A 25,855-nucleotide genomic window follows, 5' to 3' on the forward strand; every position below is an offset into this window, starting at 1 on the left:
TCCACATCTCTATCCATCTCCCCCTCCTTCCTTCATGACTTGGAGGATGAAGGAGCATCCTCTATGCAAAGGTTAATCTCTCTGTCCGGATTCTCCCCGCCAGCATCATCCACAGCTTGATCCATCCCTTATCCCCATCACTCCTCTTATAGCTTTAACATGCTACTTCCCTCATCTCCTTCTCTGAAGCTGGAAAAAGCTTCAGCCTCTAATCCTGCAAATCTGCCTTCTATTTTGTTACCCTTTACCAACCCATTTCTCTCCTCCTCTTCTTCATCACACTTCCTAAAAGGATCTACACTGATTATTTCCACCTCCCTTCCCTTATTTACGCCTTAACCCACCCAATCAGACGTTCATCTGCCTTCTCCAAGGTGCCTAATGATTTCCAGGTTGCCAAATGCAATGGCCTTGACCTTTCTGCTCAGGCCTCCTGAATCCCACTTTGCCCTCTGATGCCATGATAGTACAATATCCTAGCTTTCCTGGGACCTATCTGTCCATTCCTAGGCTCTTCCACTATCTCCTTCTCTCCTGATCATCCATAAATATGAGAAATCCCCATGGTCTAGGGTTGCCAGATTTAGTAAATAAAGTATAGAATGCCCAGTTAAATATGAATTTCAAATCAGCAATGAATAAATTTTTAGTATAAATATGTCCTAAATATTTCATGGGACATTCTTATACTAAAACATTATTCTCTGTTGATCTGAAATTCAATTATAACCAAGCATCCTGTATTTTACTGGCAACTCTACCATAGTTGTTTCTTTAATGTTCATCTCCCCCCTCCCTCCCTCTCTCTCTCCTTCTGATGCATTTCTCTGTTTTACCCTGGATTTTTTATAGCATCTTCAATTCATTATATATCAAACTGAACTTATTGTTTTAGATCCTCAAGTCTACTTCTCTACCTGGCTTCTCTATCTCTAGTAGTATCTTTTCCAGCTTTCCAATCACCTCAACTCCAAATGTAGTAGCCTTCCTAGTCAAGTGGCTGAATCTCGGTTGACTTTATCCTCACCAGCATTCTTAGATCTCTCTTCCCATTTCCATGGATACTGCTAACTTGAAGTCCTTGTCATCTCTGTATGACTACAAACCACACCAGACTATCCAGGGTATTGAAATCACCTTCTCATTATCTTCTCATCCACCCTCCCTCCCTCCACAAGCTGTCACTCAATTAACATCCTAATTAAAGCCAAGTATGGATATGCCACTTTCTTGATCAAGGAAGCTTCCTACTGGTTCCTGGTTAAAGTTGAAGCTCCCTAGCCAGGATTTAGGGCCATCCATGAGTTGACCTTTCTCCTCTTACCTCCCTGTGGTGTCCTCTATGTACCTCAAACTCAAGACACAGCAGAATACATTGTTGGGGTCTTCCTATTAGTTTGCTCACACTTAGGAGAGGGTGACTCTTGCAGTTTCTGCATAATGCTCACAATATGCTCACTAAATGCTTGTTGAATTTGTGAAGTCAGTTCTAAATTATCCACATTAACAGGATGAAGAATTAAATCTACAAATCACTTATATGATAATGCAAGTGAATGTACTTTTTCCCAAACCCATTGCTTGCTTACTGCTAAATATGTGCAATGTCAAGCTCGCAAAAGCATCTCATATCCTGCGATGTCAAGTCACAGCTGGAGTCTGATGGGACTCGCAGGGGCAGAGACAGACACAGACCCACCCACTCTCGCTCTCAGCTGCTTCTCTTGATTTACTTTTTAAACTGATTTCTTCCCCATTTCCCCCATTTCTTAAACTTGGAAAGTTTTAATGTCCTCTGTAAATGTCCTTGAATTCTGTTACGTAAATCTGCAGCCAACCCCACATGCTGATTCAAAAACATCTAAGTGCTTTGGGCTTCCCTGGTGGCACAGTGGTTAAGAATCCGCCTGCCAATGCAGGAGACACGGGTTCGAGCCCTGGTCCGGGAAGATCCCACATGCTGCGGAGCAACTAACCCCGTGCGCCACAACTACTGAGCCTGCGCTCTAGAGCCCACGAGCCACAACTACTGAGACCACCTGCCACAACTACTGAAGCCCACGCGCCTAGAGCCCATGCTCCACAACAAGAGAAGCCACCGCAATGAGAAGCCCTCGCACCACAACGAAGAGTAGACCCCGCTCGCCCCAACTAGAGAAAAGCCCGCATGCAGCAACGAAGACCCAACACAGCCAAAAATAAATAAATAAAATAAATAAATTTATTTTAAAAAAAATCTAAGTCCTTTGATAATCTAAATCAGGGGTCTGCTACAGGCTAGATAATACACATTTTCAGCTTTGCAGACCATATAGTCTCTGCTGCAACTACTCAGTTCTGCTGTTGTGTCACCAAGGCAGCCTAGATGACACAAAAACGAATGAGCAGGCCTGTGTGCCAATAAAACTTTACCTACAAAAACAAGCAGTCAGTGTGCGAGTCATTGTTTGCCAACCCCCAACCTAAATCAAACTTCCGGTGAACAAATGGTTTCATATTTTCTTTCCAAACTCTATCTTTCATTGTGGTCACTTGATTAGAGAGGATACCAGAATTTCATTTGATATGGTCTTTTCTTTTTTCACAAGGTTGTAATTAAACCAAATTCAGGACCCCGAGCGGATGAGGGGAAATCAGGAGTGGGTACTGGAAGCCCTCCCTGGGACCTTCTCCCCAGCCCTGTGGACACCACCCCAGGGTGGGGGCAGGGCAAGGCCAATGGAGTGAGGAGCTCACTCTCTTTGGGCACAAATTTTAAGGGGGGCACCAAAAAACTCAGTAATCAAAATAAATATATTAATGCAATACTTTAGAAAGTCAACATTGTTTTGAATTGATGTTTTGTTCATCATAGGTTTTTCTGCATTAATTTTGATTTAAAAAAATATTGCATTAAACGTTATTTTATGGAGTTTTATGGTGCCTTCTTTAATTTTGTGACAAAGCGAGTGCCCTACTCCCCTCCCTCCCCATTCCTTAGAACCAGCCCCATGTCACCCTATGGGTGCATTATCAGCACCCACTGCCTTTCAGAGGATGATGTACACCTTTTTAATGTTACCTTTGGACTAGATCATTCCTCTGGGCTGCTTTGATACCATTTCGGTTACTGGACCTGCCTCATACACAGATAGATTTGAAGCGTGTGGAAACTCTTGTACCTGACTGTCTAGAGTCACTTCTTGAGGGACATGTTAAGGTGAGAAGGGAACTAACATTTTATAAAATACACACTAAGTCCCAAGTGACACTAGGGTAAGGGACTTTCTAACCATCATTGCTCATGACAAGCCAATGAGATTTTGCACACATTCTTTTGTATGAGTGAGGAAAAGGAGGCTCAATAAACTAAGATTATAGAAAATATTAAAGCCAGGTGGAAGCTTCCTACTACAACTCATTACCTATCAAAAAGCTAACACTGTGGACATAGTTAAGGCACCTTTTTGCCCCTCTCCCTAACATTTGCACGGAACCTCTCTCATGTATAAAGAGCATTCCAGTGCTTCCTCTCATTTGAGCTTCATGATAAACCTGGGAGGTAAAAGTCTCATATGTAAGACATGCTAGCATGGACTCATCAATTCTAGTCTATGGGTGAGGACATACTCAGAAAGGTTAAGTAACATAGCCCAACGTCACCAGCTAATAAGTGGCAAAACTGGAATTATAAACCTAGGTCATCTGAGGCCCGGTGAGTTGTGCTTTTCATTATATCCTTCCCACCCTAGAGGAGCACCCCCAGCATAGGCGTCTTTGACCCAGTACCACTCATGTTCATATCATAGAGAGCTCCCAAAGAAATAATATCTGGGACTAGAAATTTTGATAGAAGGAAACTAGCACATAAGGGAAGGAGCCTGAAGTATTGAGTGCTATCTACCCTGATAAGGAAGACCTGAGGTAAACAGGGGGTTAAGGGAGTGGAGGGAGTGCTAGGAACCCCTGGAAGGATGGAGGCATGATGAGGCTCAGAAGGACAAGGCCAACCTTGGCCTGCTTCACCCCTTTGCCAAGGGCCATCCTCTTGGTGCTAGGATTCATTGTAATCGTGATTAAAGCAATTGTAATCCATCAATGCAACTTCTGCTCAGACCCCCCAATCTTTCTGAAGATGTGGTACATATATACAATGGAATATTACTCAGCCACTAAAAAGAATGAAATAATGCCATTTGCAGCAACATGGATGGACCTGGAGATTGTCATACTGAGTGAAGTAAGCCAGACAGAGAAAGAGAAATATTGTATGATATTGCTTATATGCAGAATCTAAAAAAAAAAAAAATGATAAAAATGAACTTATTTACAAAACAGAAACAGTCTCACAGACTTAGAGAACGAACTTATGGCTACGGGGAGGTGGTGGGGGGGGCGGGGGGAAAGGCGGGGAGGGATGGTTAGGGAGTTTGGGATTGACATGTACACACCGCTATATTTAAAACGGATAACCAACAAGACCTATTGTATGGCACAGGGAACTCTGCTCAATATCCTTCAAATATCTTTCAAAAGAATTTGAAAAAGAATAGATACATGTATATGTATAACTGAATCACTTTGTTGTACACCTGAAACTAACACAACATTGTTAATCAACTTTTATTTTTACTTTCTATAAAATAAAAAGTTAAAAAAAAAAAAGAAAGCAAAAGAGCAATTTCCAGCTTCCAGTTCCCATTTGTCACAGGTGCCACTAACATTTTGCGATCAGAAGGAACGTCAACCGAACACGGGGCACAGAGGAGACCATTTAGATGGGAGAGAAGGATCAGACCAAAGTGAGGACAGGATGCAGGAGCTGAGGAGAGGGGCAGGAGGCATTAGGACATCACTTCCAACCCAGCGCCAGGGAGGAAATGGCAGGTGCTCCACTTTGGAAAGAAATCACATTTCATGTTACTCCAAACAACTTCCAGGGAGGCATCAACCCACATGAGAGGTCACACCTGGTATTATATCTCTGTAATGAGATGTACAACAGGCACTTTCAAGTGTTTAAAGTACTCGAATGTGCAAAGTTTCACAGTTGGTCACACGTTCGTGACAGCTATGTGCCTCTTTCTTTGGGGGAGCTGCCACGCCATGCTGGGATTCCACAGGGCAGCATGGCTTCCCCATTCATCAAAATAGAGCTGCTGAAAGAATCCTCCGGCAATTTTAACTACACAAAAATAGAAGACACTCCAGGCAGAGTGTGAGAGACCAATCTTGTAAACAGCAGGATGGTAAGGTATAAACAAGAATGGAAAGAAAACATACAGCCTTTAAAACAAAAGAAGTTGCTTTTGACAAGGACGATAAGATGGGAATAAATTGAGCCTCAAATATCTGGAACAAAAGCTCAGAGAAGCGTTAAATCACAAGCTAGGTGGCTGCAGGAATTTGCAGTAATCCATTCCAATCTGCTAACTCATCTCTTTTAGCATCAGGCTTGATTTTACGGACCCCTCTTTCAGTTTTATATGCTTAGGTTTTTGTTTGTTTGGTTTTTTGTTTTTTCTTTTTCTTTCATGCACCACAACCAGCATTTTCAAGGCTGTTGCAACTTTCCTAAGTCACATCTTTCTTGGTCTCTGACCCCACAAACAATGTTGCTTCGGAGAAAGAACCACAAACCACAATATTTCCATCTTTCATTTGACCGAATCTTGTTCTTGAATGCAGGGAAAATATGTTCTCATACTTGTACTAAGTCTTGTGTTGTTAGAAGATGTAGTGCAGCAAAACTCCAGCATCTTCTGCCCTTTCAATCTTTCTACCAATAATTAAGCACTGAGCATGTGCTAGACATGTGGCCTGGGGATAACAGGGATGAACCTATCAGAACCTGGTTTGAGGACCACACAGTCCAATGGAGGAGAGAGACTCAGAAGTAAACAGTTATGAAAAGGGGTGAAGCTACTTTTACCCCTCCACTCTACAGTGATAATGTGCATGGGCTCCACTCAGACTTTTTCCACTCCCTAGCAGACTGCTTCCAGGCCAAAAATGCCTCTGCAGACCAACCAATCAGGGGATTAGGTACCGGTGGCTAAGCAAGCACAGATATTGGACACTACTCATGTTCTCCTATGAAGGGAGGAGGTCCTTTCTAGGAAGCTATCCTCCATCCTCCTCCACCTCCATCACTGCCTTGCTCTGCATACCTCTTCTCAGACTCAGACCTCCAAACTGCCTTGCTTGGACTTACCATCCTCCCTAGCTTTTGTTATTATTATTGCGGTCACCCGTGTCATGCATATTTACTATGTGCCAAGAACGGCCCATACATTCACTTGTTGAATTTTCATGGCATCCTTGGCCTTTGTTATCGTGGTGTTATAAATGAAGGAAATGATCCCCAGAAAATTTTAGAAACTTGTGCAAGGCTACACAGCTGACAAGTAGAAAAACTGAGATTAGAAGACAGAACTGTGTGATCAGAAAGACTATTAAACAGTACACTGGCCTGCTCCATAGGCACATGTGGTCCAACTGCCCTGCTAGGTTATTTACACTATAGACAGAGATCAACATTTCCGTTCTTTTAACAGTTCCTAGGCAGGGTACACCTGTAAGCAAGCAGAGTAGGAATCTCCCTGTGTGGTGTTATTTAAGGGAGGCCAGACAAGGATGGGTTAAAAATATCTTCACTGTTGCTTATCACAGTGCCTGGAATTTCACCATTGGAGATACATTACTTTGGGTCTTGAAGTCTTTCTGGTTTTCAGGATTTCTCTATTAGAACAAGATTGCCCTAGTAGTGTCATACTCAGCTGAGACCTCAGTGACATCAGGCCCTCAGAGAATGAGTCACAGGAGAGATGCCTAGAAAGGAGTCTGGGATCTGGGAATAGCAAAGTGGTCCTGAGAGGAGGATGAGAGGTCCCAAAGCCAGGAGTGATCGTTTTGCTTGGCTGACCCCACCTCTGTGGTCCCCAGCACAGGGCGAGCCAAATGGAGCGTACGTAAGTCTCGATCTGAGGAAACACTGTTTTGATCAGGTGTAAGAGTTGGAGGCATGGGGCATGGTGACAGGTAGTCATCAAGTACTGAGGAGCCTGAGCTTTGTGAAGGCGCAAAAGACAAGAGGCAGAATCCTTGCCCTCAAAGCGCTAACAGTCTCTTTGGGGAGAAGAAGTATCCCTAGCAAAGAATGTGTAAATAAGACAAGACAGGAATGACCAAGAACAGAATACCCGTGTGATAGGAAACTCAGGAAAAGGAGAGCTCAGTGTGGGAGGAGGTGGTGTGGGCATCACTGGGGACACAGGACCCCAAGGACAGTACCAAATAAAGAGATATGATGAATGAGTTGGTGAATGCCTGTCTTACGCCAAAAGAAGACCCAGGTGACAACAACGAATTGCTACCTCGGTACTCCCAAACAAGGAAATCCAGCTCAGATTTGATCACCATGATGCAAAATGATGTTAAGATGGTCTAGAAACAAAATCTGAAGACAGATATAATGTACAGAGATACTATTTAGAATATATACTACTTCAAATTAAACTCAGGTCTTTTGATAAAAAGATCGAATGGTTGCTCCAAACGCATTATTAAAAAACCCAGAATTTCAGTAATAGGTGAAAATAACAGATTTATATATTTAGATACGTGGTGAATAAATCTGATGAAATCATTAGGCAAGACTAAACCCCTCTAAAACCAGGGGGAAAGAGATCTGATGATCACCACAGGCCAACAACATTGGCAAATTCCAAGACATTCCCCTGGATTCAGCTCTGATAAGAATGCTTTATCCTGTGACCTTCCAACCAAAGACTAATGCTCTTCTTCTGGGCTTTCACTTAATACTTCCTTCCTAAGCAGGAAAGGTTACTTCTATTTACTCGAACTTATCTTGTATTTTTTTTTTTAAAAAAAGGTCCCTTTATTTAATTCCTACAAAGAAAACATCTCCAAGGAAGAAAGGAAGGAAGCAAGCAAGCTTTGACCTTTATTTGCTACATGAGCTATTTTACCAATAGCTACAAGTGATTATGTTTTCACCATTCTGAATAACAACCCTTTGCACCCCTTGGCATAAGAGAACCAATAGCTGCAGCCTAAGGCTTAGTTGTGATTGAGCAGAAAAATACAGGCAGGAGAAGACTAGAAAAAGGGTGAAGAGTAAGGGAGGAGGAGCCACAAGAAGTCATTTCTCCTTTGAGTTTCTTAACTAAATTATTGCAATACATATTTTCTTTTCATGTCAACTTGGCTGCTAATGAGCTTCATTTCCACAAGTTGCCTGTTTTCTTTAAGGTGGCTGCATATCTGAGACAAACTGCAAAGGTCTCTGGTTCAGTCTGCTAATAGGTTTGTATTAACCTCCATGGAGATGCACAGACAGTGAACACATTATCCAAACCCACAATTCAGACGCAGGGTCTAACAAAGCGTACTTGTGCTTTATTTCCAGATGCAAGCAGCAGCTTGGCAAATGCAGTTCCAATGACTAAATGTTAGGATTTCTGGGACATTATGGTCTTATAAAGAGCAATCAGAAAAAAAAAAAAAATTGAGTTCCTGAAAGTCTGAGTGGTGATTACAAAACTGGAGCAAAATGACGATAGCAGAAATTCTGTATTTACTATTTTATAAGAAAAGGATTCAGAACCCATAAAAAGAAATCAGTGAAAATGGATATTTAATACATTTAAAATATACAAATTTATAAGCATCATGTAAAATGTAAAAATTATAAATTAAACAGTATCATCCTATTAATAATTATTAGAAGGCAGAGTTTAAAAACATAAGTATTAAAAAACTAAACAGTCTCAAAAATGAAAAAAATTAAGTTACGAAATGTTGAAAATGAGATCATATTATTTGGACTTTTATAATGAGAATGCATAAATGTTGTTGCCACTGAGAACATATTTTTGTGTATTTCTTCACTGAAAAGGAAAAAAAACCACCCTAATCAGGAAAACGGTGATGTATTTATGAGCTATCTCCAAATATATTTCTCTGATTCCTTCATCTTCAAACACTCCTCAGGGTTTAAAAATATTCATCCAAGTTAAACATAATGTTGTGTATTTGTGTGTGGATGGGTGGGATGAAACTTATTTAGTTACCTCGAGTTGTAGTTTGCTTGAAGGCAACAAGCAAGCATTTCTGATTTGTTCTCCTTTTATTTGGTTTGCTCCTATATGCCCAGCTGCCTGTGTCTGTTTCAAAACTCTCCTGTTGTAGTGGACACACCCTAACGTGACTGCCCAGTGAGTCACGCCCTAGGATGATCCCCTCCCCTTGAGTGCAAGCACAACCTGTGACTTGCTCCCAAGCCAACAGAATACTGCAAAGCCATAATCCCTTGATTAGTTTACACTATGTAAGTCTCCGTCCTAGCAGACTGGGGTCAGAGATTCTCCTGCTGGCTTTGAAGTCAGCTGTCATGTTGTGACAAGGCCTGTGAGAAGCAATCAGCCACATGGCAAGGAATCCTGAGTGATACCTGGGAGGTGAGAGCACCGCAGGTGACAGCCAGCAAGAAAACAAGAGACCTCAGTCCTACAACCTCAGGTGAATCCCACCAACAACCACGTGAACCTAGAAGAAAACAATCGGGCTCCAAAAAGGAACACAGCCCAACCAACATCTTGATTTATACCCTTATGAGACCCTAAGCAGAGGACCCAGGTAAGATACACCCAGATTCCCAATCCACAGAAACTGCGGGATAACGGTTACATGTTGTTTTACGCCACTAAATTTGTTATGCTGTTAAATTTGACAATCCACTTCGAACTCCAATAACAATTATTCTTGCAAAAAAGGTTTGTGTTGCCAGTGCTATTTTCTTCCTCTGTTTGAGGATAGCAGAAATATAACCTAAAGCTTTATAGATGTGTACACCTCTGTCCAATTCAAAACTTTAATGCAGAATATAATTCTTCATGTATGAGTCTCAAAACATAAATTAGTTGAACTCAACATTTTTCAAAAAACTATTATCTTGGCACTTGAAAACTGGAGCGTATACCTTCAAACCAGTTTTTTTTTTAATGTGCATACTTCATTATTTTTTAGAATAAAGTTTTTAGTTTTGAAAGTTTCAGATTTGCAGAATTATTGTGAAGCTAGAACAGTGAATTCTTGTATACCCCGCTCCCAGTTTCCACTGTTATTACATCTTACATTAGGATGGTACATCTTTCACAATTAGTGAACAAATATTGATACGTGTTTATGAACTAAACTCCATACTTTATTCACATTTCCTTAGTCTCTACCTAATGTTCTTTTTCTGTTCCAGGATCCCATCCAAGATACCACCTTACAGTTAGCTGGCCAGTTGCCTTAGGCTTCTCTTGGTTGTGACAGTTTCTCAGACTTTCTTTGTTTTTGATGACCTTGGCAGTTTTGAGGAGGACTATTCAGGTGTTTTGTAGGATGTACCTCTATTGAAATTTCTCTTATGTTTTTCTCATGATTAGACTGGGGTAGTATGTTTTGGGAGGAAGATCACAGAGGTCAAATGCCATTCTCATCTCACATGATGTGAAGGATACCTACTATCAATATGGCATATCTCTGTTAATGTTAACCTTGACTACCTGGCTTGAGGTAGTGTTTGTCAGGTTTCTCTATTGTAAGTTACTCTTTTTAAAAAAAAATCTCACCCCCTTTCCATACTGTGCTCTTTGGAAGAAAGAAACTCTGTGCAGCCCCATCCGGAGTTATGCTTTACCTCCCATAAAGCAGAGTATCTACATACATTATTTGGAATTCTTCTGCATAAGAGATTTGTCTATTTTCCTCATATACTTATCCAATCATGTATTTATATCAGAATAGATAGTTATCAGATTTGGGTTATACCTCAATACCAGTTATTTATCTTGTGTTTCAAATTGTTCCAATTTTGGACATTGGGAGAACTTTCAGTTGGCTCCTGTATCCTTTCGACATACCTTGTGTCACAGTCATCATTACGAGATTTTGTTTTTGTTTTACCTTTTTTCTTTTAGTACTTCCTTACTTTCTGGCACTATAAGATACTCCAGGCTCATTTTGCATATTTCTTGCCCCAGTCCTCAATCAGCCATTTCTCTGGTTCTTTTTATTGGGAAATAATATTGAAACCAAGATTTGAGTGGTAGATATATTTATTGCTACTGGAGCATTATTGCTTCTAGGCTAAACCAGTTTTTCAGTCTCTAAATCTGGAACCTCAAAATATCCCTATATGTTTAATATATTTTAATTTATTCAACAAACATTTTATAGAGATTACCACATGCCAGGCATTATTTTAAGCATTCTGTAAATATTCACTCATCTAATTCTTGTAATAACCTCATAACAACAACAAGAGAGGTAGTTTTATTAGCCCCATTTTATGGATGGAAAACCCCGGGCACTGAAAGGTTTGGACCTGTGCCCAAAGTCATGCAGCTAGTAAGTGGCAGAGCCAGGACCTGAACCCAAGCATCTGGCTCCAGATTTGGGGCACTAACCAGTGCACCACATTGCCTCACACTAGTGAGGACCTCAAAGAGCATAAAATTGATGAATTAATTAATCCACCCATTCATTCTCCAACAAATTTCTATTATGTGCCCGTTAGGTGCTAAACTCTCTGCTAGATGTTAATTGGTGCTTAATGCCATTTGAGATACTTCTTGGACTATGGCCCAATTTAAAATGGAAGAAGAAGCTGTTGTAATGTGCCCCTTGAGAGGACTCTGGCAGCTGTCTGGGATGAAGATGGTACATAAAAAACACTCCACTAGGTGGCTGCAGATATACTTTATTATGCTACGGGCAATATTCAAGAGTGATAAGCAGTGCCTTATTTATTTAATTTCTATCCATTATCCTTTTCACAAATTTTAAAGAGAGGGTTTATTATCTTTCCTGTATATGAAACTCCCATTTTTTTCCCATAAATTTATTTACTTATTTATTTATTTATTTTTGGCTGCGTTGGGTCTTCGCTGCTGTGCGTAGGCTTTCTCTAGTTGCGGTGAGTGGGGGCTACTCTTCGCTATGGTGTGCAGGCTTCTCATTTCGGTGGCTTGTCTTTGCTGTGGAGCACGGGCTCTAGGCACGCAAGCTCAATAGTTGTGGCTCACGGGCTCTAGAGCGCAGGCTCAGTAGTTGTAGCACACGGCCTTAGTTGCTCCACAGCATGTGGGATCTTCCCGGACCAGGGCTCGAACCTGTGTCCCCTGCATTGGCAGGCGGATTCTTAACCACTGCGCCACCAGGGAAGGCCCAAAACTCCCATTTATTATACTACTACTATTCACTGATAAAATATTTGAATGAAACTGTCTCTGGTGAAAACCACTGAACAAAACTGAGATTTCCATTTACAGCGATTGAAAGAAAATTTAAAATGTACACTTACTTTATGACTGTCGCTAGTGGATGGTTCCAAGGGATCAAAGCTGAGATGATCTAAAAGAAAACAGGCAAAATAAATATGTTGAATGAAAAAATCTTAAAGGATTTTTTAAAGGTCATTTATCCCCACATATTTACTGGCAGAACTCTGCGAGGCACCCCATGACTTGGCCTTAGTTATCAATAACCGTTTTGGGGAAGGGAGTGCAAGTGGGGTAGAGGTAGAGCTCTCCAGAAAGGACTTGCCTAGAAAAGGCGTCAGAGGCAGAAATGGGGAGTCTGGCATTGACCTCTTGTTGATATTTATAAACTCCTTGGAAGAGAATACAGATCCAAGGGAAGGGACAGTCAGGAACACGGGCCTTCATTTTGCACTTCAGAACAAGCACCAAATGAGCCTCCTTTTAGATGTACCAAAGTTTAGGTACATTCCAAAAAGAATTAGCAGACACAGTGTCATAATGTAACAATAAGAAATCACGACAAATAGGTCAATAAGTGAGATTAATGTATTGGTTAGATTCATAGTTCAGAAGAAAGGAATGATCAAAGCTGTTAGCCCAGGAGGAGGCTGTATGGGAGGGAGCCTGTGAGGGGCCCGGCTCAGTGTGTCTGACTGAGAAGGCTTGGAGGAAGGGGGTGTGGTCTGCTGAATCCCATCGCCAATGGACACGGGGAGGGGGCGGTCTCTCAGACTGTGTTTCTCGCATGTATAACCTCTCTTTGAGAAAAAGTGTATTTTAGAACTCTGGGAACACTAGTTTAGACAATCTAATTAGTCTACCTACTACAGTTACAAAACTATCAACAGGGTCAAAGCCCTCTTGGGAGATCTGTAAAAAAAAGAAAAAAAAAATTCCCAACTCATATCATTTAATTCTTAAATATCAGAGTGTTACTTGTATTAGGAATAAGTACCAAGAAATGCACAACTTGGGGGTTTCTAAAAATCCTCCTTATTATTAAAAAGAATCAATTGGAGTAATTCGAGAAGAAAAGATGTTCCAACTGACATGTTAGAAAAAAATAATATTCTACCGATTTCTGTGTATTTGATGATGTACTAATCATTGCAAAATGCTTCTCAGTCAATAAACCAAGGACTCATATCCCTCCAAGCATTTAACAGGGAACTGAATACAGTTAAAGCAGAACTAAGAACTTTACCAAAGAGTTAAGAGATTTGTCCCTTTGAACATAGTTAGAGGTGATATATTTCAGTGGTAAGGACCCTCAGGCAATACTGAACCTCTGGATGTACCACAAATAATAGTTATTATGCTATTTTTAGTTCTGGAAATATAAGAATTCTGATGTAAGACAGATTCTTAATTTTTTCTTACTACAATAATCTGTACATTTTAATAATATAGATATTTAAAAGATATTTTGGCTTAATATAATGTAATCTTTCCAAGCATGGTTATTTTAACTAAAACAAAAAATCTGTGAAATGGTTTTTGTATATTTTCCTTTATCTCATAGTTACTTTGTTAACATATAAGCGCATTACAATTTGATAAGTGGTATTTTAGGCTTTTTCACTGTTAAGATGTGGAATTAAGTCAAATGAATTCACAGTGTTTTACATTTTAAAATATATATAGTTAACTCTGTTTCAGAGCTTCAGATTTTACTGAAAACAAAACAAAACACAGATGCTGAGTTAAAGTGGCAAGGTGAATAAATAAGCAGTTTACCAGAGCTGACCAGACATAGGGCCCCGAAGGCTTTCTTTAGTGTCAAAGTGGACAGGCCATTAAAAACCAAGCCTGTTGCTGGCATCCAAGTCAGCTGGGTGAGACCAGGAGAAGAGTACACCACCCGAGAGGTATCAAAGCTCTGTCTGTTCTCTATGCCACTGGACAAGTCTCACTGATTTGCTCACAGAGGCACACTGAAACAGCCTATCTTACCTATTTTTTCTCAGAGACTGATAAGAAAATGATGGAGGTGGGGTGGGAGGGGCAAGGACACATGGGAAAGCAGGTGTAAATAATCCACAGGGTATATATGCATTGTTTATATAATAGCTGCTTTCATTGAAACAGATACAGAAGAGAAATTTTGTAGACTACATGCATATCTTGCTAATTCAAACGATCATGTCAGGGAGACAAGGGGATAAGGGAGAAAGAACACAGGTGTGGAAGTCAGGAATCCTGGGGTCTAACCCCAGCGTGGCCGTTAGTTAGCAGGGGGCTAACTTTGGAGCAGTCACTTACCATCGCTAGATCTCTATACTCCGAGAATGTATGTAATCACTCTAAAAGCCCTTTGGACATCCATTTCAAGTTGGTTCTTACTTTTCCTTTAAGATCTCTATCAGGAAGTTTATTGTTTATGAACAAATGAATACGGCCAGCCAAATTAGCTTTTTCAGAAGGCTGAAGTGAATCCTTTTTTAATGGCGATAGTGCTTAAAATAGTCACCGTATATATTTTGGTTTGCATACACAAACTTCAAGGTCTATGATATGAAAGTCTGAAAACATTTGGACAAAAACTGCTTTAAAAGGTTTTAAATGTTATATGAAGATACTGTACAGTTACCAACACCATTTAACCATTATTTCTAACTACCTGATCAGTCAGCCACAGCATCCATTCATGCTAACAATGAATGAAATGGCTTCTGGTCTTAGTGCTGGTATCTAATTTTTTACCCAAAACATGGCATTTTCACTGAGCAGTATATTCTGACAAGTACTTATAGATAGAATCAAATGGCTTTTTACATTCCATTTTAATTTGATTTAATAAGTCTAGTAATTTGAATTTTAGCATCTAACCCTAACTTTCCTCTGGAAGTGAAAAAGGCTTAATATTTATTCATTTAGAAAAAAATGTACCATGCTCCAAAACACAATTCAACTGGAAACAGATGATATTCATCCTCTCAGGGGCACTTAGCATAAGCTAAATATATTCACAGCACAGCTGACCATTTATAAACCCAGCTACCATCACAACCAGAGAGCTGCGTCAATGGCAGTCCATTCATTGGTCTGAAGTAAAAAGCCATGAATCCTGCTAGGGTGGAGGCCACGTCTGAACATCATGCAATCAACACTGGCTCTACTTTACAAAAATGTTTAATAAAAATATTTTAAAGCACTTCATTGTCTTGTTTTCTACTTTTAGACTGAGTACTTAAATGAGGATTAATTTAGTTCTTTCCACTTCAGGAAACATGGATGTTAAGTATGGAGGGAGCAGATTTAAGAGGAATACAGTTTCCTTCAAAGGAAACCATTGCTATTGCCCCTGTTTCTCACGGCACAACCTCACTTGGGCTAGGTGCTCTCCTGAGCTTCCTTCAGATGCCACGATTCATTCTGGTGTCATGACTCTGGGGCTCAAGTTGTGAGGAATAGATATTTTTCTCATTTCTTTCTCAGACCCGGTCGTAAATTCAAAAAGCACGTTATGAGAAAATAAAAACAATAATAGCACAAAGAAACCAACCTGATTCCAGAGAAGAGAGATCCACTAAATAGGGGGTTAAAGAAATGTCTTATTCGGCTAACTGGTCAGTCAACAACAGAGAACTGACGAGCGCAGGAATTCCAGGCCACCTGCAATGCCCCTCTTGGGAGAAAGGCTGGCTGGCTCACAAGCAGAAAAATACAGTCATCCAATAGCCACACATAAGGGGTATGTGTTTATCCACTCATTCAACAAACACTAATTTAGCATCCACTGTGAGGCAGGGGCTAGCCCTAGAAATGAATGACATGACTTCACCCCTAAGGGTCTCACTGCTAGACAGGGCAAGCCAGCTAGTCACTTATGACAGACAAGCAAACAAAGAAACTAATCAAAAGGGGAGCAGCTGGATGACAGACTCATACAAACACGGGTAACCAATCTGAGCAACACCTCCACGCACTCCTCACTCCTTCCTTTCCCTGTCTTACGGCTGTTCTCATTAGTGATTTGTCATTAGCCCTGTTGCCACTTGATGTCATCTATTTATTTGTTTCTGTTTGGTTGTCTGCGCCCCCCAACTCAAGTATGTCCTTGATTTCTTGGGTTCACTGAGGTAAACCAGGCCCCAGAAGAGAAACTGACACCTAGTAGGTGCTCAGTAAATATTTGTTTACTAAATGAATGAGTGAATAAACATCATAGAAGTTACTCAGAAAAAGGAATGACTATCGCTTCTCGGCCTTTTGGCTAAGATCAAGTGTAGAAAAAGGAATGACTGTCTAGAAAGATGGGAGGAAATGAGGTTGAGTTCTTATAAAAAGCAATTAAATTTTGACAAAGAAGAAGCTGAGAAGTCAGTTGAGAGAAACTGGCTTAGCAGGTCCTCAGAAACACCCAGCGATAGGTCTGTGGAGAACAATAGGTAGTTTTGTCTGTCCAGTGTCCTGTCATGGCTTTGGTGGGGCGGCCAACCCCAGATTTCACTCTTCTTACCATGGGGGAGGGCCCAAACCCAAGCTGGGCCATCTGAACCTCCCCCGTGGGCATTCAGAGGCAACAAGACAAGAGGCTGTGAGGTCAGCGGCGCAGCACCTCACAGGATGGTTTACTCACTTGTTCTTGCTTTGAAGACCCTCAGTTGCCCTGGTTCCTGCATTCCCCAAGGCCTCTTCCCTCAGTTCTATAAGCTATTTTTTTCAGGCTCCAGTCAGTAATCTCCGTTTATTTCTGTTGGTCACATCCAAAGCTCTCTATGACCACATCCAAAGCTCTCTATGACCACAGGGTCTGATTAAAGATGAATGTGGCTTACAGGGGCTCTCAGGAAAGAATTGTTCTCGAACACTGACCATGTGCAGGTACTGGGCTAAGCTCTCTATAGGAGTTACCCAATTTAATCAACAGAACCATCTCTATGAGTGCCCATTCCCACTTTAAAAATGAGGACACTGACATTTACAGACGTTCAGTAAAGTGTCTGAGCTTAGCTCAGAGGGGCATAGGTGAGCTGACTGAGGTAGCCAGGGCCCAAAAGGAGTCTGGATTTTATTCTGAGTGCAACTTATTCTCCCATTATTCCCATAAGAAAACATATCAAAGAAAACAAACCTAAAAAACAAGGAAAATATTTTAAGAAATATTTTCATGTCCGTTAATGCCGAAGCAGCTGACAAAGTGCTATACTCTTGCAACGCTGGGCTGCAAACTGAATGACAATCCAGGAACCGACTGGAAAATGATCCTGCCAAAAGCTTCACACGGCAACTGTTCTATGAATCCTTAGCAGATAGGAATTAAGAAATGGACAATCTCTCCAAGATCGTACGAGGTAGAGACGATGACCCACATTTTATACGAGGAAAATGAAGCTCAGAGGGGTCCATAGCTAATTAGGTGGAAGAACCAGGATTTATGACCAGGCTTGTCTGACATCAAATCTCAGTCATAACCATCATGCCACACTTCCCCCAGATTCAATTTAATAAAATACCATGTTGCTTGATCAACATTACTGAAGAATTATGTAAGCCTCCTGCACCACAGAGATTCTGTAAGAAAAAAAACAACTTTAAAATATATACCTTGTTGGATGAAAATTTTTCACATTTTCTGCACTTTGTATACCAAGTGCCCATGTTAATCACATGAATATGACTGATTCCATGTTGCTGCCCTCATGCACTTTGAAATGTAAACACCTGTTTGCTCCTAAAGGAAATGGGCCTATATTACAGACTCAGAACACTGTATTATTAATTTAGTTTTCTGTGTTTTATTTTTTTCCTGTCTCTTTATTCACTTTCGAGACTTTATTTCTTGCAATTTTCAGTGTGACTGCTTCTTGAAACTCTTCCCTGGATAGTAACATGCTATTTGTTACTTACTTGGGATTAAGAAACCTGACAACTTTGTTTGTTAGCATTCTTAGTAAAAGAAGAATAAAGAGAAGCCAAGCAAGGAATAATAAATGCAGAAACAAAGGGCTGTGGAAGATAATGTGGCCTGGGGGCCTGACTTCAAAGGGCAGGCCTGCAGGGTGTCCTCAGAGGAGGGTAGGGAATGAGCTAGAACAGAGAGCAGAGGCCAGACTGTGTAGGACACATCCAGAAGGTCCTTCTGAGCTGGCAGTTTATAACACAGGGCACACTCTTTTATGGGAACAGCATTTTACATGGTGGTTGGGTTGTCAAACCATTCTTTAAAATCTTATTTAATCTATTATATACACGAAACGTTTTCGCCTCGATTCTATGAGAAAGTGAAATAGGAGCAAGAAATCAGAAAGTCAGGTAAATATTGTAAGGCCATAGCCTCTAAAAGAAAAAGGAGGAGGAGGAGGAGGAGGGGCAAAGAAAGGAAGGAGGGAAAGAAGGGAGGGAGGGAGCGAGGGGGGAGGGGTGTTTCCTTGGTTGGGGGGTGTAGGAGGGCAGATCCAGGTTTGTGGTGTCTGAGCTTATACACTTAGAAGCCCTTTTTAAATAAATACAAATTATAAAACAAAATTAAATATCAATGGGGATATTTTTTAGAATGAGAAAGTATATTATAGAAATTACAAATTTTAATAACTGAAAAATAGCTTAGCATAATAATATATGTTTAGTAATTAACTACCAGATACATGTATATATGGAAGTGACTGTAAAATCACATAAATATATCTTATTAAGCCCATATAAAATGTATCCCCAACTCAGCTTCCCCTGACTGATCCCAAAAATGCCTCTGGCTATGCCAACACCTCTCCACGTGAGGGTAAAGGCAATCACAGTGGAAAGAGACAGCGCTCTTAACCAACTGTAGTCAAAATCTCCTTTGAAAAATCTTACAAAAACACGTGACCAAGGGAGCCCAAGGCTAGGGTGCCTTAAGCATCCGAGCTCAGGGTAGATCCTATGCCTTTCCCTCCTCCATGTCTGCCCTATTCCCGTGATCAAAGGGTCCTCTTCCTCTCATATCATCACAAAGAGGAAGCAGAAAAGAGTCCATGCTCATGCTTTAATCAGTCAGGAGAGCTCGGGTCTCCTGATCCAGACTCATCAAAACTCGCCACAAGGGAAGCTGTGCAGCAAGGCGATTAGCAACGTGGATCCCACTGGAGTTTTATGGAGTCTTGGCTCTACATCTTCTCTCTGAGATAGTCATGAAAATAGCTGCATCCAAATTTTCCTTCATCAGCACCAGTGTGCATGTGTGGGGCATGGGTGTGTCCCTCTGCAGCCAGGACATCAAGTGCTCTGGCCGTGACTTCAACTTTTCCTATTCCAGGGAAGTGGTGACATGGCTGGTCTGGCAGCCTCTATTTGTTTCTACTGCAAAGCTTGTACAACTCCTTTTTTGCAGGTTTCGCCAGTGACCTGGCCTTCTGAACTGGAAGCTCCTTATCAGTGTCATATAATCAGGAGCAGGCTGTGCCCCCAGCATCAATGTTTCTGGCATCACTGAGCCTGAAACCAGCCTGGACCATTCCACCAACTTTCTTTATGGGTCTTGGGGTCAGCCGGCCCACGGCAGATTCAGTACTATCTGTATTCCAAGGATCAGTGAACAAGCGAATGTCCACCCCAAGGCGAAAAGGGCATTTACTACCCAGTGGTGATTTGGACTTTACATGAGAACCTGGTCGATGACCTAGAGCATCTCTGTTATCTGAGGTCTGGGTAAGAAGCCAGAACTCCTCCCTTAGAACTGGGCTGGGCCCTTGTCCACAAGGCTGGCTGGGTCATGCTGCCGGTCCTAAAGCACCCTGTGTGCATCTGAAGGCAGAAACTCTGCCAGAAAAATGGAAAGTGGAGTTGGGGAGCAGAAAGAACTCAGGGCCGGGGACTCGAGTGAAACGTGTGTGACTCTATGTCCTGAGCTGTGAAACAGTCACAAACATTATTTGGCAAGAAATAGGAACATGCGTGACTGTATCTCCTAACAGATGTCTCACGTGACAATTAATAATCTTTCTTTTCTTCCTCTTTCTTTCCTCTCTCTTTCTTCTGTTTTTGTTTGGTTGCTTTTTGCTGTCTCTTCTTTCTTTTTTGCACAGCTCCTCTCATTTGTGGGTACAGGCAGGTCCCATGCAGAGCACGTCACATACAGTATCTCTTATTTCACGTAGTAGTCCTAAAAAGCAGGAATCATTGTTCTTATTTCACACATGAGGGAACAGAGGCTTTGGGAGGTGACAGCTGTATTAGTGGGTACGCCAAGCCTGTTCTATTAGGAACACTCAGTATCTTTTTCTTGATAGACAGATGCCATCATAGGCTAGAGTAGAGGTCTTTCCTTTGGCACCCTGCGTCACATCCTGCCCGCCCCTCTGCTTTCTGCTGCAACTGGAGGACGGGTGGAGGGGGTGCAGACTCCTCTGGGGCTGGCAATGCTCTCCTAGGTACCTTCCGACTTTCTGCCTCCAGTCCTTCCCCACTGCTGGGGCCCTGCAGTCTGCAGGTGCAGCCAGGAAGCACAGGGGACAAAAGCTCCGGGATGGTTCTCAGCCAGGGGAGAGTGAGACTGGATGGATAAATGCCCTGCTGTCCTCCTTACACAATTCCCAGAGACAGTCTAAAGTAATCACATCCCTATTTGCCTACTCAAATGCCTGCCTCAAAATTTGCTTCTGGCGGGGAAATCAAACTAAGACATCTTCCAATGATCCCCTTAATTCCATTTGCCTTGTTAGCAGACCTTCTGCTTCAATGTACATGCATTTTATATGGCTAACAAGCTTCTCAAATGAAGGAATTTCTTCCCACTGTTTTTCATTAACCAGTCATTTCCCTTAACTACACCGCCTTTTAAAGAAAAGGGATGCAAGAGAAACAAGCACACTATAAACATCTCCCTCTTCCTCTGATCAGAATCCTGAAGCCCAGGCTCAAAGTCCCATTAAGAGGAGAGCTCATCAGAGCTACTGACAACACCTCCTACTTTGTTCAGGTGGGAAGCAGACACCTGAACATACTGTAATAAAACAAAACTTAAATGATAATCTGACAAGTTAATTAGTTAGAAAATATTATTTTGCTGTCAGATATTTAGGCATAAATCAGAGGCAGTTCATATAAATGACTCTAAGGTTTACTTTTACACAAAAAAACTATCTAGAATTTTTCCCCTTGGCACTGTTAATTTTCTATTACCTAGAAACAGCATTAATAGCAACAGTTTTTCTTCCATCTCTCTCTCTCTCTCTCTCTCTCACACACACACACACACACACACACACACACACACACACACACACACACACACCTTGACCCTCACACCTGCTAAAAATCAATGATTCTGGATCTCCTTCCACTAGAAGTGGAGAGACTTTTGCTTGTATCTCCACCCTGACCCTGGACCACTGCTGTACGCTGAATAATGGCCCCTCAAATATGTCCTAATCCCCAGCACCTGTAGGTGTTATCTTATATGGCAAAAGGGACATTGCCGATATGATTAAACTAAGGATCTTGAGATGGGGAGATTATCCTGCATCATTCAGATAGGGCCAGTGTAGTTACAAGCGTCCTTATGAGAGGGAGGCAGGAGGGTCAGAGTCAAGGGAGAAGGCAGTGAAAGCAGAGGTTGGAGTGACACAGTCAGGAGCCAAGGAATTCCAACAGCCTCTAGAAGCTGAATAAACAACAAGGAAATGGATTCTCCCCTCAGACAGAGCCTCCAGAAGGAACCGGCCCTGCTGACATTTTGACTTTAGCCCACAGAACTGATTTCAGACTTCTGACCTCCAGAACTATGAAAAAATAAATTTGTGTTGCTTTGAGTCTCTAAGTTTGTGGTGTTTTGTTACAGCAGCCATAGGAAACTGTTACTTTTCATTCTGCTACTTCACTTCTACGCTGACCTAACCAGCACCCCTTTGCTCCCCTCCCTAAACCTACACACTACATCCAAATGAGAAACTAGACAGTAGTTTCCTCCTCATCAACCCTGAATGACATGTCCTGGGTGTTGGAGACCTCACAGCACTAGGAACCCTGTACCATGAGGACAAGAAACACTTGCATACAAGGGGTAAGATGTTCAGAAACAATCAGATTAGGACAGCAGTGGGGGTTACAGAATAGGATTTAGGAGTCATTGGCATATGGGTGACGATTGAAGTCAAACCACAGCTATGCCACATAAATATATGACAGCGGCCTTGGTAGAACTAGGAAGTGGATAGGGGGTTTAGTTTGCAAATGATACCCTATCAGAGATCCACAGAAAATTAACAAAAGAAAATGTGATCTGGAGTATAATTTTTACAAATTTTTCTTGAGCTGAAATGCAATCTCAGATAGCTGATGAAGAAGATTATGTCTCATTTAGAGAAAAGCAAGCCTCAAAGGAAGCTCTTGAGTTCTGTTATTAGGCACAAGGATACAAATATAGTTCCTACCCTCCAGGAGATCACAGATAATTTCATTATAATGTAATCTGTGGTATGATAATGGCGTCCCCAAGTGTTATGGGCGGGGGAGGGGACAGTTGGTCCAATTTATGGACTGAAGAAAACCCTACTGGAGGAAGAAATAACTAAGAGGAGTTTTGAAGGATGAAAAGAACAGGGAGAGAGAGGGGAACATTCAAGGCAGAAGAAACAGCACAAAATAGTGGAGGTAGTTAGATGAATATGAGTAGGTGAGTTTCCCCAGGAAGATAATGCATAATGAAAAAAAAAAAAAAAAAGAGGAGCAAAGACAGAGCCCTGGAGAGGAGGAAGGATTAGAGAAGGCAAAGGAAAAGAAGCCCCTGAATTAGTCCAAAAAGAAAAAGAGGAGCAGGAGGGAAGTCTGGGGGAAAAAATCGATGAGGGTAGAGAGCTTCAGGTAGGCAGGAGGTGAGGAAATAACTGCTAAAAGGACCAGAGGAAGCCATGAGGGAATTTTCACAGAGCGGATTCACTGGATGATGGGAGTAAACACCGGATTGCAAGGGGCTTTCAGGTAAACGGAAGTAACGAAGTAGAAGTAGATGCACCATGTTCAGTCTGCCCTTTCCAGTTTCTTGGTTGAGACAGGAATGAGAACCATGCCCACTCGTCAGGTTTTTAAACTTTGGAGACCAAAATAGGCTTCATAAGCTGGCACTAAAAAGAACAGATAAGATTTAAATACACAATGAGAAGATAAGGATCAACTTGGACCATCCTCCTCAGACTAAGGCAAAGCTAAAATAAGTGGAAATATCACCACAAGAACAGTGGGGCAAGCTGGCTGGGGAGAAGAAAAACGTTTTAAAAGTATGAGGCTACATATTAAAAAAATTATCAAAGAAGTCTCAAATTAAAGATCCCAAGAAGAAATAAGGAGATCTGGAAGCACATGAACTAGAGAAAGAAGTGGGATTAAGTTACGAAGTGTAAGACAAAGAAGAAGATTCTACATCAAAGGGGAAAAATAATTAAACAAAATATTATGAAAACTACAAGGTAAAAAAATAAAGAAGGAAAGCTCATCTTAATTGATGAGACGTCTGGAATGCAGACTAGTTTTAACGAGGCACGCTTCTGTAAATCACACAGAAGCTAAATGCACACAAACCAGTGGTGAGTGTTACTAAGTAGGTTCTTAGTTTTGAAGAATTAAGACACAATGATAAACTAGAAGACAGAGGAATATTTTAAAAACCCTATTTCCACAGTCACTTTCAAATTTAGCAAAAATTTCCTAAGGACTGACCTAAGGAGACAGAATTACATTTACATAATAGCATAACTTAACAGGAATAAACACAAAATGGAAAATTGAGTTTAAGGAGGATGTTAACATGTTCTTTTCATGCAACCCAAGTGGCCAGATAAGACGTTGATGGATCTAGTATAAAAGTGAAGAGCTTAAAATCCACAACAGAAAACAAGTGATTAAAATGGTCAAGGAAAATAAAGAACAAGAGGAAAGGAATCATTCATGGTGTCAAATGCTGTCAACAAGCCCAGTACAATGAACACTGAGAACTAATCATTCCAGTGAGCAGGACGGAGGTCACTGGGGACCTTAACAAAAGGTTTTGGTAGCTTTCTGGTTACACATATTTGGATAATCTCGTAAAGAAAAGATCAAAATTGTACTATCAGGATGGGCAGGCAAAGAGCATGATGCAACTCAGTCTTGTCATTTCTAATCATTTCCTGATAGTAATTTCTTTGCCGAACAAGCAAAGAAATAATGGTTAAATTTGCAAGTGGCAACAGAAACATGCAACAAGTAATTGCATCCTGAAAAAGTCTAAATAATGATAATGACCTACAGTGTATCCTCAAGCCTGAAGCTGAGGTCAGACCTTCACCTTGTGCTGAGCACAGGCACATGACCCCACAGATCCCTGGTAATTACCTGTGATCACCAGTGACTGGCCTTACTAAAGGGCTGGGTCATCCTTGTATTCACTTCTGAAAGTCAAATAATTAAATCTTTTTTTAAATTAATTTTTTTATTGAAGTAGAGTTGATTTACAATGTTGTGTTAGTTTCAGATGTACAGCAAAGTGATTCAGTTATATACGCATATTATATATATTCTTTTTCAGATTCTTCTTCATTATAGGTTGTTAACAAGATACTGAATATAGTTCCCTGTGCTACATAGTATGTCCTTGTTGTTTATCTATTTTATATATAGTAGTGTATATCTGTTAATCTCAAACCCCTAATTTATCCCTCCCTCTCTCCCCCTTTCCCCTTCGGTAACTATAAGTTTGTTTTGTATGTCTGTAAGTTTATTTCTGTTTTGTAAATAAGTTCATTTGTATCATAATTTAGATTCCACATATAAGTGATATCATATGATATTTGTCTTTCTCTGACTTACTTCACTTAGTATGATAATCTCTAGGTCCATCCATGTTGCTGCAAATGGCATTATTTCATTCTTTTTTATGGCTGAGTAATATTCTGTTTTATATATATATATTTACTGGTATATATATATATATATATGTATTATTATATATTGTTATATATTCTTTACCCATTCATCTGTCAACGGACATTTAGGTTGCTTCCATGTCTTTGGTATTGTAAACATTGCTGCTATGAACATTGGGGTGTTAGAGTTTTCTCTGGATATATGCCCAGGAGTGAGATTACTGGATCATATAGTAACTCTATTTTTAGTTTTTTAAGGAACCTCCAGACTGTTCTCCATAGTGGCTGCACCAATTTACATTCCCACCTACAGTGTAGGAGGGTTCCCTTTTCTCCACACCCTCTCCAGCATTTATTATTTGTAGACTTTTTTGATGATGGCCATTCTGACCAGTGTGCAATAATTAACTCTTGCCTTGTCCTTATTCATTCAAAGGATGGAGTATAACATGCTGGTGATGACATTATTATATACCTAGTTAAATCTGGTATCTACCAGTGCTTGGATTTGACCAGGATTCCCAAGGAGAGGGAGAAAGCACATTTTCACCACTAGACAAGGCAAGCTTTATCTCTGTACCTTGATGCCAGAAGAAAAATTCTTCTGTAACTGCATGCCAGGTCACTGACTGGCTGTTAGTAATTGTTCAATGAATTAATGAAGGGATAGGAAAGAGGAGTGTAACCATAGCACAAATCAGTATAAGCAAATGAAGGTCTTTC

The 25,855-nt window shown here is 40.9% G+C and overlaps 1 protein-coding gene across 8 annotated transcripts in view; it reads right to left on the minus strand.

Annotated features, from left to right (window-relative positions):
* Positions 1 to 25,855, minus strand: part of NCALD (neurocalcin delta) — a 429,327-nt gene that overhangs the window by 178,010 nt on the left and 225,462 nt on the right. For all 8 annotated transcript variants that reach the window (XM_082434365.1, XM_082434361.1, XM_082434368.1 and 5 more), the window contains one exon: positions 12,356 to 12,405. Coding sequence is in view for 2 of the 8 variants with exons in the window: in XM_082434362.1 (XP_082290488.1) it covers positions 12,356 to 12,405 (50 nt within the window). In the remaining 6 variants the exon portion in view is untranslated. The remainder of the gene's footprint in view (positions 1 to 12,355; positions 12,406 to 25,855) is intronic.

Source organism: Balaenoptera physalus (assembly GCF_965194825.1).
Source record: "Balaenoptera physalus genome assembly, chromosome: 17".
Lineage (NCBI taxonomy): Eukaryota > Metazoa > Chordata > Mammalia > Artiodactyla > Balaenopteridae > Balaenoptera > Balaenoptera physalus.